Source organism: Balaenoptera acutorostrata, chromosome 18 (assembly GCF_949987535.1).
Source record: "Balaenoptera acutorostrata chromosome 18, mBalAcu1.1, whole genome shotgun sequence".
Taxonomy (NCBI): domain Eukaryota; kingdom Metazoa; phylum Chordata; class Mammalia; order Artiodactyla; family Balaenopteridae; genus Balaenoptera; species Balaenoptera acutorostrata.
In genome coordinates, this window is record NC_080081.1 from 14,298,835 (window position 1) to 14,316,049 (window position 17,215).

A 17,215-nucleotide genomic window follows, 5' to 3' on the forward strand; every position below is an offset into this window, starting at 1 on the left:
TAAAAATTAAAGATGAAAAATGAATTAATTATTAGATTCAAAGAAAAAAAATTGTAGGACAAAAATAGAAATTAATGAAACCAAAAAAAATCAAAAGTGTTAAGTCAAGCTTACTTCTTAGCAGAAATCAATAAAAACCTCTAACCTAGTCAAGAAAAGGAAACAAGCTCAAATACAAAAAGCAATAAGTGAAAAATAATCAAAGAGATAGAAGAAATTAAATTGAGACTATTTTGCTAAATTCTCTACAAATTACTTTGAAAACTCAAGAGAGTAACTCAAACCCAGTCCAAAAGAGACAGAAAATCTAAATAGAACAATTTTCATAGAGAAAGTTGCCAAAACCCCACCTCCCAATAAAGCACTGGGCTCTCCATGGAGATTCTGTAACACTGAAACAGGAAAGTTTCCAAATAATTACAAAAAACTACCCTAACAGTTTTCTATATATAAAAGTCCAGGTTAAAAATCACTTTTCCTCAGAATTTTTTGAGAATATTGCAATACTCCCTTCTGGAATTGATAGAAGGACAGGGCGAGGGTGTCATCAGGAGAATTTAACAGTCATAAATGTGCAGGCTGCTAACAGCAGAGCTTCAAAATACATAAAGGAAAAAAAGGACAATATTAAAGGGAAAGGTAGGAAAGTCTGCAATTTCCACACCAGGTAAAGTTCCCTCTCAGTAACTGATGAGAAAAATAACAGAAACGTTACACCCAGCAACTGCAGAATACACATTATTTTCAAGCGCACATAGAACATTCAGAAAGATAGAGCCTATGCTGGGTTACAAAACAAGTCTACATAAATTCAAAAGGAAACAAATCTAAATAAATTTAAAAGGACAGAACTCATACAGAGTATGCTCCCTGTGCACAATGGAATTAAATTAGAAATCAATAATAAGGTACTAAGGAAACCGTGAAATATTTTAAAATTAAACAAAACATCTAAATCATCCATGCATCAAAGAAGTAGCCAGAAGGAAAGTTAGAATACATTTCAAATCAAATGACAATGAAAATAAAACAATGTGAGAAGTGCAGCTTTAAATACTTATATTAAAAAAGAGGCCTAAAATCATAGATAGTTTACAATTAGGAAGCTGGAAAAGCAAAAAATAAACCCAAAGGAAGTCAAAGAAATAAAGAGAAGAAATCAATGAAATAATAAAGAAAAATCATGGAAAACATTAACAAATCCATAAGTTGGTTCCTTCAAAAGACCAACAAATTTGACCAAACTCTAACTATACTGATCAAGAGGAAAAACAACAACAACAAAAAAAAACCAAATTGTCACTATTGGAAATGAAGAAGGAATCATCACTTCAGACCTTACAGACATCAAAATAATAATAAGATAATATTATAAACTTCATAGAACCCAAATCAGCAACGTAGGTAAAATGGACGAATTCATTGATGGACACAACTTACAAAAACTAAAACAAGATAAAACAAACAAAAAATATGAATAGCCCTAATTTTTTTTTTTTTTTTTTTTGGCCACACCACATGGCATGCAGAGCTTCCCCAACCAGGGATCAAACCCACAACCCCTGCAGTGGAAGCACTGACTCTTAACCACTGGACCACCAAGGAAGTCCTGAATAGCCCTGTATTGATTAAAGAAACTGAACTAATCATCAAAAACCTTCCTACTAAGAAAACTCTGGAACCCAAGATGGTTTCACTGGTGAATTCTCCCAAACTTTAAAGAAGAAATCACACCAATTTTATACAATTCTTGCAGAAAATGCAGGAGACCGGAACAATTTCTAACTAATTGAGTTCAGTACAACCTTAACACTAAAATCTGACAACAATATTACAAAAAAGAAGTTACAGAGCAATGAACACAGATGCACACTTCTTAAAATACTAGCAAATCAAATCCAGCAATATCTAAAAAAGGATAATACATCATGTCCAAGAAAAGCTTATCCCAATAATTCCAGGTTGATTTAACTTTAGAATATCCATGTAATGTATCACATTAACAGAATAAAGGAGAAAAACAAATACATACATAACACTTCTATAACTCTAACAAAAAGAAACAACAAATTTTAAGTGGGTAAATATTTGAACACTTCACAAAGAAAGGTATTTGAATAAACAAGCAGCACATGAAAAAGTACTAAACAACCTTAGTCATCAAAGAAACATATTAAAGCCACAATGAGATACTACTAACACATACCAAAATGTATAAAATTAAAAAGACTCCCAACACCAAACGTTTGCAAGGATGTAGCAACTGGAACTCTCATACTTTATTGATGAAAGTGTAAATTTTAAATTACTTCTTAGAAAAGGGTCTAGCAGTTTCTTTTAAAACTACGCATACACCTTACCCTGTGACTCAACAATTCCACTCCTAGATATTTAGACAAGGTAAGTGAAAACATGTCTAAAAAAAGCCTTGCAGAATAATGTTCACAGCAGCTTTTTTCATGCTAACTAAAATCAGCCCAGGTGTCCATTAATATGAGAATGGATAAAGTATGGTATACCCATAAATTGGAATATTCTTCAGGGATAGGATTGATGATGAAATATTGAATGCTTTTCCCTCTTTTACAGTAGAAAAAGAAGTAACAGCCTTCCAGCCCGCTACCTGTCTTCAAAATAAATCTTCATTGGCGTACAGTCTGGTCTGCGCGTTTGTGTTCTGTCTGTGGCCGCTCTTGCACAGCAGTGGCAGAGCTGAGTAGGAGCAACAGAGACCGCATCGCTCGCAGAGCTGTAATTTTTACTCTCTGGACCTTTACAGAAAAAGTTTGCCAACTTCTGCTCTTCAGCAATAAAAAGGAATGAACTGCCAATGGCTATAACCACATGAATAAATCTCAAAAACATGCCGAGTGAAAGACGCCTTATACAAAAGAGGACACACTATACGGTTCTGTTGATATGAAGATCTAGGGTTGGTAAAACTAACCTATGACGGAGAAAATCTGAATAACGGCTGCCTGTAGGGGTAGGATGGGGACTGACTGGTAAGGGACAAGAGGATAATGTCCAGTTCCGCATCTTGACGGGAGTTTGGCTTTGACAAAGACTCTCTTATACCAAAACTTCAGACTGGCTCCTTGGAGTAAATCTTCTTTCTGACTAAGGCCCAGCCTTGGGCTTCCCTCTCTGTCCTTGCAGAATCCAGGTTGAGCAAGAATCCTGCCAAGATCCCCCCACCCTTGGTATCTGACCAAATTTGAGTTTGATATCTGATCGAATTCCCCCTCCCCGACTCTGGCCCGCCTTCAGCAAGAACTCAGTCGAGTCCATCTAGGAGGAACCTCCCCTCTCCCTAATGCTTCCTCTTTGTAATTTCGCATCCAGTGACCACCCGCCAACTCTGCTCCTTGGTTAGAAATCCCACTTGTCCTCTCTAGAGTCAGACTTGAGCCCAAGCTTTCTCTCTCTCACTCTCTCACTGCCAGAGCCCAGGGCAGTGTCCCCTACACGAACCGTGATAGTCCCCCCCCCCCAATAAAGTCCTCCTTAAGGTCTTTAACAAGGGTCATGAATAATTTTTCTCTTTAACAGGCTGCATGGATATCAGAACTCAGGACTGGTACCCCTAAGATCTGTACCTTTCATTTTATCTATTGGGCTGGCCAAAAAGTTCATTTGGGTTTCTCTGTAAGATGTTACAGAAAAACCCAAACGGACTTTTTGACCAACCCAATACAATTACCTCCTAGTTAATAATAAGCAAGGTGAAGTATTTGGGGAAAAGTAAACCAAAATCTACAACTTTTTTTTGAAATGCATCTAAAAAAGATAAACTGATGGATACATGGAAGGACAGAGACAGATAAATGTGATAAAACAGTAAAATGTTAATTTTAGAATCTAGATGGTGAAGACATGATTGTTCACTGTAAAATTCTTTCAACTTCTATCTTTGAAATTTCTCATAATAAAATGTTGGGGGTAATGCTTACCTGCTGTGAGACTGTCATAATACAGACAATGAAAATAATTCTTCTGCCACTGTGTTTTACACATATTCATCCTTAGACTACAAAGGGGAAGTTTCATCCAAGTACCCTTACAATATAGACTCACCATTAGCACATAAGTATGAAAGAACCCTGAGATATTTCTGACATTACAAAGGGCTGAACAATTTTAAGTCAAACTTCCATCGATGGAACTACCTCCTACACTAGACCACATTCTAGCACTGGACTCTGAGGGCAAGCCTAACCATTATACTTAAACAGTGAAGAGACGAACTATTTTTAATTCTGTACACAGGGACGTAAGGTGGCCTGCACCCTAACTGAACCTGATACATTACTGTGCTTTATACATGTGTTTTGTTGACATTTTTATAGTGGAAAAGAGATAATAGTGCTAACAGTAAAATACAAAAAGAGAATTCCAGTTCCTGTCAGATTATAAAATTTTAACTCTTGTGCAATAATTTCTATCAACAGTTAAGAAATATCACCAACTGTATTCAAAGCACTGGAGTACACAGACACAAATATAGACCATGTATGTAGTCTGTTTCAATTTGAGATGGTAAGAGATTCTTGGGTTTTTTGTTTTTGTTTTTGTTTGCTTTTAAAGAAGCCACTTCACTGTTTGAGGTCACACCTGTTTGTCACAGGTAATCACATTTTTGTTAACCAGCCCAAAACAGAAACATACCCATGGCCTACTTCCTCCTCTCCAAAGCTACCCGCTGTCCTAGGCAAATGTTGTCACCTTTGGGAAAGGCAAAACACCCTTTCAATTCCCCTGCCTTCTGGGCTTCTGTTCTGACTACATCTTCTCCCACACCCGGCAGTGTCCTTCCCTAATATTTCCTGCATATTTTTTTTTATTTCCTATACTTTAAGCTCTTGACCATTCAGAAATTAGCCTTGTAACATTATCTTTTTCTGCTGAATAATACTGCTTCACTCCCGTGAATGTTTTCTATTTCCCTATCTACATATTAAACTCATGGATTCCTTGGTATTTCCTACAGGAAGTCATAGGGTTGGCACTACAGGGGGTGCAATGTTTTCTGACTGGCATGATAGGCAAGTGTGTTAAATCTAAGCCAACTGGTAGATGTGCTGATCCCCACAGAGCAGGTACCTCTGCAATCTTCCCTGTGACCATGCACTTTTCAAAAGAAAAGAGGAGGCTGCAGCTGTGCCTAAGCAGCCTGGCTGTGAATAAGAACAGAGGCAGGACGTACAGTCATGAAATTTACAGCCAAAGGAATTAAGCAACCCACATACACTATCTTACCCTAGTTGTCTTTGCAAAGGAGTAGCCATTTTTCTGTTCTAACTACCTGCTTCCAACTCCTTAGGTGAAGCTACACTAGGATGCACCTAAGGCAAGATTTGAGTTTCAGAAATAACTGCTTTCAAGATTCTGATTACACTTGTCCAAGGTTATGACTGGTGTGTAAAAATATGAATATATAAGCAGCCTCCAAACTTTAGGCATGATCCTAAATAGAGCCAGCATTTTCCAATAAAGACCAACCTCTTCCACTTCTCCTCCCTAAATCAGGAGCCAAGGACCCCTGGCCGACAAACTTGAAAAAAAGAAGCAGCCACGAGAAATCTGATCCACTCAGAAAAACATGGTCTCCTTCCTGCCTAGGGATGAGCCCCATAGCCCCACACCTGACCGCCATGCTGCCCAATGTGTGTGGTGTCACAGACACTTGCCTGAAATTCCATTAATCTGATATTCTTTTGGGTTAAAAATGCTTATATCGCAAGCATTTTGTGATAGAATAGAAATCTACCAGTGTTTTATACAAATATCTTAAATTTGGCCACTTTTCCTAAAATACAGCTGTTTTGGGGGCATAAGAATGCTGAAGCAAGGAGGTGGTACGAACTTTGAACACAGAATAATTTTGTGGACTAGGGAGGACTTAGCGTCACTAGGCAGAGTCCTAGAATAAGCAAGAAGGCACAAGAATCTGGTTACAGAACATCATAGGATGTCAAAGATGAAATATGTCTATTTCACAATTTGGCCCAGGCTGGCCCTTCATCCAGAAAAAAATGCTAGTTGGTTCCTATTCTCAGAATTCTGGATACTATTAGTAATACTAAAATAACAGCCGTGTCAAATGGAGTTAATACAGCAGTCATAGGTCAGACCCAGAAGCTAGCTACCCCATTAAGTACCATTTGTATAGAGAAGTCGACGCAAGTTCCAAACAACTATCTAAAAATGAGTGCAATGGAAACCATTTACTAGGAGCGCTGCACTAAGCATCACTTTCTGAGCGTCAGTCATCTTCTTTAACTGTCACAACAGTTCTAGGTAATAGGCACTATTCTCATTCCTATCTTACAGGTAAGGAAAGTAAAACATAACCGGCTAAGTTACTTGATTGAAACCACACGGCAAAAATAAACAGCACACTCCAAAGATACACAAATGGCCAACAAGCATAAGAAAAGATGTTCAACATCACTAATCATTAGGGAAATGCAAATCAAAACCACTAGATATCACTTCACATCCATTAGAATGCCTACTATTAAAAAACAAAAACAAAAAAAACCCAGAAAATGTGTTGAGGAGGACAGAGAGAAATTGGAACCCTTGCAACACTGCTGGTGGGAATGCAAAACAGTACAACCACTATGGATAAAGCAATGTGGTGGTTCTTCAAAAAATTAAACTTACTTTACGATCCAGCAATTTCCCTTCTGGGTATACATCCAGGAGAACTGAAAGGTGGGTTGAAGAGGTATTTGTACAGTCATGTTCTAGTAAGTAGAATCCCCTAATATCTTTCCAGATCATTCTATCATAAGCCCCAAATTAATAAATCTCCATGTTCCATTATTCACTAACCTAAACCTATTTTTCTTCATTTATTATATACCTACCATCATTTTAAACTGCTGATTGAAAAAAAAGTAAAACCAGCAAACATAATACAGAAAGGCTTCATATATTAACTCAGTATTTCAACATACTATTTCACCTTTAAGTAAGATTACTACTCGATTACATCATTTACTAAACCTCTGATTCAAATCCAAACAAGTCAAGTAACGCCCTTCAGTTTCAACTATACAAACTTACACCCTACCCATCCCCCAACCCAAAATAAAAAGACCTAGCAGCACATTGTCTCTTTCTCCATGAGGTTGCTTGATTTTCATAGTTGTGACTAAACAACCATTTTATTCTTCTAAAACCATAATTCAGAAAGATCCTGCAATGCACAATCTAAACTCCCCAAAGAGACAAAGAATAAACTCCTATGTTTTTAAAAATTTTAAATGCTAAAATAGACTTCAAAGACAGACCTATTCTATTAAATTAGTATTAAGCATCTTTTTCTTCAAGAATTAAGCTGTCAAATTTCTCTAAAAACTAAAGTTGGTTTAATATTCAAGATACAAAGGCATCTTTCAACTTATATTTAGCAGCCTACAAGTTTTTTTTTAATTAATTAATTAATTAATTTTTGGCTGCATTGGGTCTTTGTTGCTGCGCGCGGGCTTACTCTAGTTGCGGCGAGCAGGGGCTACTCTTCGCTGCAGTATGCAGGCTTCTCATTGCGGTGGCTTCTCTTGTTGCGGAACACAGGCTCTAGGTGCACGGGCTTCAGTAGTTGTGGCACACAGGCTCAGTAGTTGTGGCTCGTGGGCTCTAGAGCGCAGGCTCAGTAGTTGTGGCGCACGGGCTTAGTTGCTCTGCGGCATGTGAGATCTTCCCAGACCAGGGCTCAAACCCCTGTCCCCTGCATTGGCAAGCTGATTCTTAACCACTGTGCAAACAGGGAAGTCCCTTAACCCTTTTTTCTTAACAGCTAAGCTAAAATTCTTCTGCAGCACTGCTGATTTCACAGTTAGAGCTGAGGGTTCACATACAGATAAGAAAAGTACACTTTGATGAAGCATTCCAATAAGTAACTGGAATGCAAAATCCTGGAATATAGCCATCTAGGAGCTCAAAAGTGAAAAGAGCAAGTATGAGAAAGGGATCTATGTAGACCACATGCCTTACTGACGCATTCTTATGACTCTTAAAACTCATCATTTTGATCGCATACATTTCAAGCCTCAATCAGACCTCAAAGACTATAGTATACAAATGTCCCACAGTGTAACCAGTTGTCAACACTCCCAGGAAACCATTTAGAAGCAAGATTCTTTTTAAATTAAAGAAAGCAGGAAAAAAGTAAATTATCAGTTTGCCTTAAAAATGAGTACCACAAACCTTTCTCAATTTTAAGTGTAGTTAATCTGTTTCTTAGTATAGGTTTTATCATTGCTGCAATGCATTCTTACTACGTTTAAAATAGCTGCACAGAAGTTGAGACACAGATGTAGAGAACAAACGTATGGACACCAAGGGGGGAAAACCACGGTGGGGTGGGGATGGTGGTGTGCTGAATTGGGCAATTGGGATTGACATGTATACACTGATGTGTATAAAATTGATGACTAATAAAAACCTGCAGTATAAAAAAACAAACAAAAAAACACAATACTAAACTTTCTTTGGGGTATTTGTATGGAAATATGTTAATATAAATGTTTCAGACATTACATGAAATTTCTAAAAATCTTATATGTTCTGGTATAATGCTCTAAGTCATAATTCTAGTTATTACTTTAAAATGTGTATCTCAGAAATAACTAAATTTCCTTGTCAATTGCATTATTAGGAACTTTCATCAAATCTTTAACTGTGGTCATTTTTAAGTCTTTTGTCATTTACAGAGAGTTCTGGGTGTACTCTGATGCTTTTGCAAAAATGTTCCTATAAAAGGGTTTCATCTTCAAGGAATTCATGGAAAAGACTCTGACAAGTACAGGTTTCTGGTAACTGACTATACTGCTGAACTGAATGAATAAGCATTTTCAGAACTCTAATGGAAAACTGATGAATTCATAAAAGTGCTAACAAAAGATCAAGATGAAAAAGAAAATTAATTACATGGGACTGAGTGAACTGATGAGGATGATTATAATTTTTGTGACTTTCTGTTTGAATTAAAAAACAAAAAATCCCACAAGGGGGGCTTCCCTGGTGGCGCAGTGGTTGAGAATCTGCCTGCCAATGCAGGGGACACGGGTTCGAGCCCTGGTCTGGGAAGATCCCACATGCCACGGAGCAACTGGGCCCGTGAGCCACAGCTGCTGAGCCTGCGCGTCTGGAGCATGTGCTCCGCAACAAGAGAGGCCGTGACAATGAGAGGCCCGCGCACCGCGATGAAGAGTGGCCCCCGCTCGCCGCAACTAGAGAAAGCTCTTGCACAGAAACGAAGACCCAACACAGCCAAAAATAAAATAAATAAATAAATAAATTTATTAAAAAAAAAAATCCCACAAGGACTCAGAGGCAAAAAATATACAAATCAATTTTCAATGCAAAGTAAAGGAGCTGTTACAGTGGAGGATTACTGGACTGAATGTCAATATTATGACACAGTATGAGTGTGTTTTGTGTTTGGTAATTGCGATCATTGTTGCTTTTGTTGTGGTCATCCAGTTACAATGCTTGGTGTCAGTTTATTTATCTCTTGTAAAAATAAAATACAGTGTGTGTGTGTGTGTGTGTGTGAAAAAAACAAACACATTGCCAATGTTGTACCTCTTCTCATGGAAATTAATAAAAATATTAAATGTGAAAAAAAATGAAATTAAATAAAATAGCTGCACACGTCATTAAATAAATATGCAGCAATTAATTGGGAAAAAAAAAAAGGATCACAAACCAAGTTTCACCAGAAAAATACTCTTACTGTTTTTGATTTAAAATGCTTTACTTGCTCTCTAACCTCAGCTCCAGCATCACCGCCAATACACGCACTCGGCTCTGGGTCGCCCCTTACTCACTCGTCTCCTTTCAAGGGGAATCCAGCTACCATGCTGTGAGGACACTCAAGCAGCCCTATGGAGTGGTCTAAGAGGAACTGAGGCCTCCTGCCAACAGTTAGTACCAACTTGCCAGCCATCTGTGTGGCTGACAGGGTCTCCGTGCTCTGGCTGGGTGTCAGGCCTGTGCCTCTGAGGTGGGAGAGCCAAGTTCAGGACATTGGTCCACGAGAGACCTCCCGGCTCCACGTAATATCAAACAGCAAAAGCTCTCCCAGAGATCTCCATCTCAGAGCTAAGACCCACCTCCACTCAACGACCAGCAAGCTACAGTGCTGGGCACCCTATGCCAAACAACTAGCAAGACAGGAACAAAACCCCACCCGCTGGCAGAGAGGCTGGCTAAAATCATAATAAGTTCACAGACACCCCAAAACACACCACTGGACATGGTCCTGCCCACCAGAAAGACAAGATCCAGCCTCATTCACCAGAACGCAAGCACCAGTCCCCTCCCCATCAGGAAGCCTACACAACCCATTGAACCAAACTTACCCGCTGGGAGCAGACACCAAAATAAACGGGAACTACAAACCTGCAGCCTGTGAAAAGGAGACCCCCAAACACAGTAAGTTAAGCAAAATGAGAAGACAGAGGAACACACAGCAGATAAAGGAGCAAGGCAAAAACCCACCAGACCAAACAAATGAAAAGGAAATAGGCAGTCTACCTGAAAAAGAATTCAGAGTAATGATAGTAAAGATGATCCAAAATCTTGAAAATAGAAAGGAGAAAATATAAGAAACGTTTAACAAGCATCTAGAAGAACTAGAGAGCAAACAAACACTGATGAGCAACACAATAAATGAAATTAAAAATTATCTAGAAAGAATGAACAGCAGAATAACTGAGGCAGAAGAATGGATAAGTGACCTGGAAGATAAAATAGTGGAAATAACTACTGCAGAGCAGAATAAAGAAACAAGAATGAAAAGAATTGAGGAGAGTCTCAGAGACCTCCGGGACAACAATAAACGCACCAACATTTGAATTATAGGGGTCCCAGAAGCAGAAGAGAAAAAGAAAGGGACAGAGAAAATATTTTATTTGAAGAGATTATAGTTGAAAAATTCCCTAATATGGGAAAGGAAATAGTCAATCAAGTCCAGGAAGCACAGAGAGTCCCATACAGGATAAATCCAAGGAGAAACATGCCAAGACACATATTAATCAAACTATCAAAAACTAAATACAAAGAAAAAATATTACAAGCAGCAAGGGAAAAACATCAAATAACATACATGGGAATCCCCATATGGTTAACAGCTGATCTTTCAGCAGAAACTCTGAAAGCCAGAAGGGAGTGGCAAGACATATTTAAAGTGATGGAACGGAAAAACCTAGAACCAACATTACTCTACCCAGCAAGGATCTCATTCAGATTCGACAGAAAAATTAAAACCTTTATTGACAAGCAAAAGCTAAGAGAATTCAGCCCACCAAACCAGCTTTACAACAAATGCTAAAGGAACTTCTCTAGGCAGGAAACACAAGAGAAGGAAAAGACCTACAATAACAACCCAAAACAATTAAGAAAATGGTAATAGGAACATACATATCGATACCTACCTTAAATGTAAATGGATTAAATGCTCCCACCAAAAGACACACACTGGCTGAATAGATACAAAAACAATACCCATATATATGCTGTCTACAAGAGACCCACTGCAGACCTAGGGACACATACAGACTGAAAGTGAGGGGACGGAAAACGATATTCCACGCAAATAGAAATCAAAAGAAAGCTGGAGTAGCAATTCTCATATCAGACAAAATAGACTTTAAAATAAAGACTATTACAAGAGACAAAGAAGGACACTTTGGGATCAGTTCAAGAAGGAATCAATTCAAGAAGAAGATATAACAATTTTAAACATTTATGCACCCAATATAGGAGCACCTCAATACATAAGGCAAATGCTAACAGCCATAAAAGGGGAAATCGACAGTAACACAATAATAGTAGGGGAATTTAACACCTCACTTTCACCAATGGACAGATCATCCATAAGGAAACATAAACTTTAAATGATACATTAAAAAAAGATGGACTTAATTGATATTTATAGGACATTCCATCCAAAAACAACAGAATACACTTTCTTCTCAAGTGCTCATGGAACATTCTCCAGGATACATCATATCTTGTGTCACAAATCAAGCCTTGGTAAATTTAAGAAAATTGAAATCGTATCAAGTATCTTTTCCAACCACAACGCTATGAGACTAGGTATCAATTACAGGAAAAAATCTGTATAAAATACAAACACATGGAGGCTAAACAATACACTACTAAATAACCAAGAGATCACTGAAGAAATCAAAGGGGAAATCAAAAAATACCTAGAAACAAATGACAATGAAAGCACGATGACCCAAAACCCATAAGACGCAGCAAAAGCAGTTCTCAGAGGAAAGTTTATAGCAATACAATCCTACCTCAAGAAAACAAGAAACATCTCAAATAAACAACCTAACCTTGCACCTAAAGCAATTAGAGAAAGAAGAATAAAAAAACGCCACAGTTAGCAGAAGGAAAGAAATCATAAAGATCATATCAGAAATAAATGAAAAAGAAACGAAGGAAAAAATAGCAAAGATCAATAAAACTAAAAGCTGGTTCTTTGAGAAGATAAACAAAATTGATAAACCATTAGCCAGACTCACCGAGAAAAAAAGGGAGAAGACTCAAATCACTAGAATTAGAAATGAAAAAGGAGAAGTAACAACTGACACTGCAGAAATACAAAGGATCATGAGAGTTTAATACAAGCAACTATATGCCAATAAAATAGACAACCTGGAAGAAATGAACAAATTCTTAGAAAAGCATAACCTTCCAAGACTGAACCAGGAAAAATAGAAAATATATACAGACAAATCACAAGCACTGAAACTGAAACTGTGATTTAAAATCTTCCAACAAACAAAAGCCCAGGACCAGATGGCTTCACAGGTGAATTCTATTAAACATTTAGAGAAGAGCTAACACCTATCCTTCTCAAACTCTCCCAAAATATAGCAGAGGGAGGAACAATCCCAAACTCATTCTACGAGGCCACCATCACCCTGATACCAAAACCAGACAAAGATGTCACAAAGAAAGAAAACTACAGGCCAATATCACTGATGAACATAGATGCAGAAATCATCAACAAAATACTAGCAAACAGAATCGAGCAGGACATGAAAAGGCTCACACACCATGATCAAGGGGCATTTATCCCAGGAATGCAAGGATTCTTCAATATACGCAAATCAATCAATGTGATACACCACATTAACAAATTAAAGGAGAAAAACCATATGATCATTTCAATAGATGCAGAAAAAGCTTTTGGCAAAATTCAACACCCATTTATGATAAAAAACCCTCCAGAAAGTAGGCGTAGAGGGAATTTACCTCAACATAATAAAGGCCATATATGACAAACCCACAGCCAACATCGTTCTCAATGGTGAAAAACTGAAACCATTTCCTCTAAGATCAGGAACCAGACAAGGTTGTCCAGTCTCACCACTATTATTCAACATAGTTTTGGAAGTTTCAGCCACAGCAATCTGAGAAGAAAAAGAAATAAAAGGAATCCAAATTGGAAAAGAAGTAAAGCTGTCACTGTTTGCAGATGACATGATACTATACATGGAGCATCCTAAAGATGCTACCAGAAAACTACTAGAGCTAATCAATGAATTTGGTAAAGTAGCAGGATATAAAATAAATGCTCAGAAATCTCTTGCATTCCTATACACTAATGATGAAAAATCTGAAAGAGAAATTAAGGAAACACTCCCATTTACCACTGCAACAAAAAGAATAAAATACCTAGGAATAAAGCTACCTAAGGAGACAAAAGACCTGTATGCAGAAAATTATAAGACACTGATGAAAGAAATTAAAGACGATACAAACAGATGGAGAGATATACCATGTTCTCGGACTGGAAGAATCAACATTCTGAAAATGACTATACTACCCAAAGTAATCTACAGATTCAATGCAATCCCTATCAAACTACCAATGGCATTTTTCACAGAACTAGAACAACAAATTGCACAATTTGTATGGAAACACAAAAGACGCCAAATAGCCAAAGCAATCTTGAGAAAGAAAAATGGAGCTGGAGGAATCAGGCTCCCAGACTGCAGACTATACTACAAAGCTACAGTAATCAAGACAGTATGGTACTGGCACAAAAACAGAAATATGGATCAATGGAACAGGATAGAAATCCCAGAGATAAACCCACGCACATACGGTCAACTTATCTTTGATAAAGGAGGCAAGAATATACAATGGAGAAAAGACAGCCTCTTCAATAAGTGGTGCTGGGAAAACTGGACAGCTACATGTAAAAGAATGAAATGAGAACACTCCCTAACACCATACACAAAAATAAACTCAAAATGGATTAAAGACCTAAATGTAAGGCCAGACACTATAAAACTCTTAGAGGAAAACATAGGCAGAACACTCTATGACATAAATCACCACAAGATCCTTTTTGACCCACCGCCTAGAAAAATGGAAAAAAAACAAAAAGAGACAAATGGAACCTAATGAAACTTAAAAGTTTTTGCACAGCAAAGGAAACCATAAACGGGACGCAAGGCAACCCTCAGAATGGGAGAAAATATTTGCAAATGAAGCAACTGACAAAGGATTAATCTCCAAAATTTACAAGCAGCTCATGCAGCTCAATATCGAAAAAAACAAACAACCTACTCCAAAAATGGGCAGAAGACCTAAATAGACATTTCTCCAAAGAAGATATACAGATTGCCAACAAACACATGAAAGGATGCTCAACATCACTAATCATTAGAGAAATGAAAATCAAAACTACAGTGGGGTATCACCTCACACCAATCAGAATGGCCATCAAAAAATCCACAGACAATACATGCTGGAGAGGGTGTGGAGAAAAGGGAACCCTCCTGCACTGTTGGTGGGAATGTAAATTGATACAGCCACTATGGAGAACAGTATGGAGGTTCCTTTAAAAAACTAAAAATAGAACTACCATGCAACCCAGCAATCCTACTACTGGGCATATACCCTGAGAAAACCATAATTCAAAGAGTCATGTACCACAGTGTTCATTGTAGCACTATTTACAATAGCCAGGACTTGGAAGCAACCTAAGTGTCCATCGACAGATGAATGGATAAAGAAGATGTGGCACATATATACAATGGAATATTACTCAGCCATAGAAAGAAATGAAATTGAGTTATTTGTAGTGAGGTGGATGGATCTAGAGTCTGTCATACACAGTGAAGTAAGTCAGAAAGAGAAAAACAAATACCATATGCTAACACATATATATGGAAATCTAAAAAAAAAACAAAATGGTTCTGAAGAACCTAGGGGCAGGACAGGAATAAAGACGCAGACATAGAGAATGGACTTGAGGACACAGGGAGGGGGAAGGGTAAGCTGGGACGAAGTGAGAGAGGGGCATGGACATATATACACTACCAAATGTAAAACAGCTAGCTAGTGGGAAGCAGCTGCATAGCACATTGAGATCAGCTCAGTGCTTTGTGACCACCTCGAGTGGTGGAGGGTACTCAAGAGGATGGAGGATGGGAGGGAGACGCAAGAGGGAGGAGATATGGGGATATATGTATATGTATAGCTGATTCACTTTGTTATAAAGCAGAAACTAACACACCATTGTAAAGTAATTATACTCCAATAAAGATGTTAAAAATAAATAAATAAAATAAAATAAAATGCTTTACTTGATTTGAAACAAAAACTTTTCATTAAGGGCTCTAAGGTTCACTTCTTTTAAAAATCATCTCATTTAAATGTTTATAGCATAATGTCACATGAAAAAGACCACAAAACAAAATATATGAAAGGAAAAAAAAAAAAATATATATATATATATGAAAGGATTCTATACAATTACTGTATTTGCCTTAGTTATCTTCCAAAAATAGGGTACTGCCTTTATTCAAGGTCCTTACAACATCTAGCAGGAATCTCTCTCTGCTACTTCAACTTGAACAAAGTTGGGTAAGCAGGTATCCTAACATTTACTAAACAGCTTAGGGGTCACAGAGGATCATTTTATATTTAGGCATATATGTCACATGTATGTCTGCTGTAGGTAGAATATGTATACTGCATACATGCATAGAATATGTATATGTATGCATAAAATACACACTCATATATATGCATAGATAAAAGTCTGAAAGGTGTAAATCCATAACAAGCAGTGATTACCTCTGGATGATATGAGATTTATAATTTAAATTTTCTACCTTGTTATTTATCTTTTCTAACTTGTCTACAACAAAGAAAGTTAAAATTTTTATTTTTATATTCCACTGTACTGGTGTCAACAGCAGAACTCTTTCCTTATACGGTATAGTTTTCATGTTCCACCAAGAAAGAATAATTTTCAGGTTCTCTGCCATTTTTCTAAAATTGCCACCATTTCCAGGTACTCTGGTAAACTTGTTTTAAACAAAAGGATGTTAAACAGGTGCTAACTGCACATATAACAACTTTTAGGTATCGCAAATCAAATTCCTTAAAGATTTACCTTCATCGTACATTTCTTCTATTAAATACGCCTCTGCTCGGTCTTTCAGAGCGTTCACATTGTCAGGTTCCATCTGTAAAACTTCCGAACACACTCGAATAGCTTCAACAGGCTTCTCATCCTAAAAGTAAGTATGAGTAAAGAATTTATGGTTGTTTTACATATGTCAATTTTTTACATTTCTGGGAGTGAGTCAACAGTTACCTTAGAAAAGCAGTGGCAAATCCTTTCTTTTGAACGAATTGTATATTCAGAAACACTTGGCTCTGTTTTCATGACAGATTCATATTTGCTGGTCGCATCTGTGTATCTGTTAAGTGAGCAAATCATGATGAGTAAAAAATGACATTCTATTTCCAGAGCTAAAGAAAGGACCCTCTGCTCTTCACTATATGTTACTTCATCAATTGACCTGAATGAGCACATCCCTTCAAAGACTGCTTCTACCTTATCAATCTACAGTAGCAAGGAAGGTTCTCTCTGCAATTAAGAGTTGGGAGATAAAACACATGACCACAGAAAATGTATATGGATAAATCAAAGCATACCTGTGAGTACCCATCAAATCAAATGATGAATTCTCTACAGAAAAGTGCTCATGATTTTGAAACTGAGGAAAAGACTTTGTTAAAGTCTGACTATACAAAGCACTTTCAGCAAAACAGAGATCAGGTTTTATTTCTTGGTTACTACACACTTTGATGAAATAACAGAGCCCATTACATGTTATTTTATATAACAAATATCAATATTCAAATCTAAGTACAC

The 17,215-nt window shown here is 37.3% G+C and overlaps 1 protein-coding gene across 1 annotated transcript in view; it reads right to left on the bottom strand.

The window, feature by feature from the left end:
• DNAJC3 (DnaJ heat shock protein family (Hsp40) member C3) overlaps window positions 1-17,215 on the bottom strand; it is an 83,601-nt gene that overhangs the window by 9,950 nt on the left and 56,436 nt on the right. The window contains exons 8-9 of the mRNA XM_007196835.3: window positions 16,652-16,757; window positions 16,448-16,568 (exon numbers count right to left, since the gene is read on the bottom strand). Coding sequence (XP_007196897.1) covers window positions 16,448-16,568; window positions 16,652-16,757 — 227 coding nt within the window. The remainder of the gene's footprint in view (window positions 1-16,447; window positions 16,569-16,651; window positions 16,758-17,215) is intronic.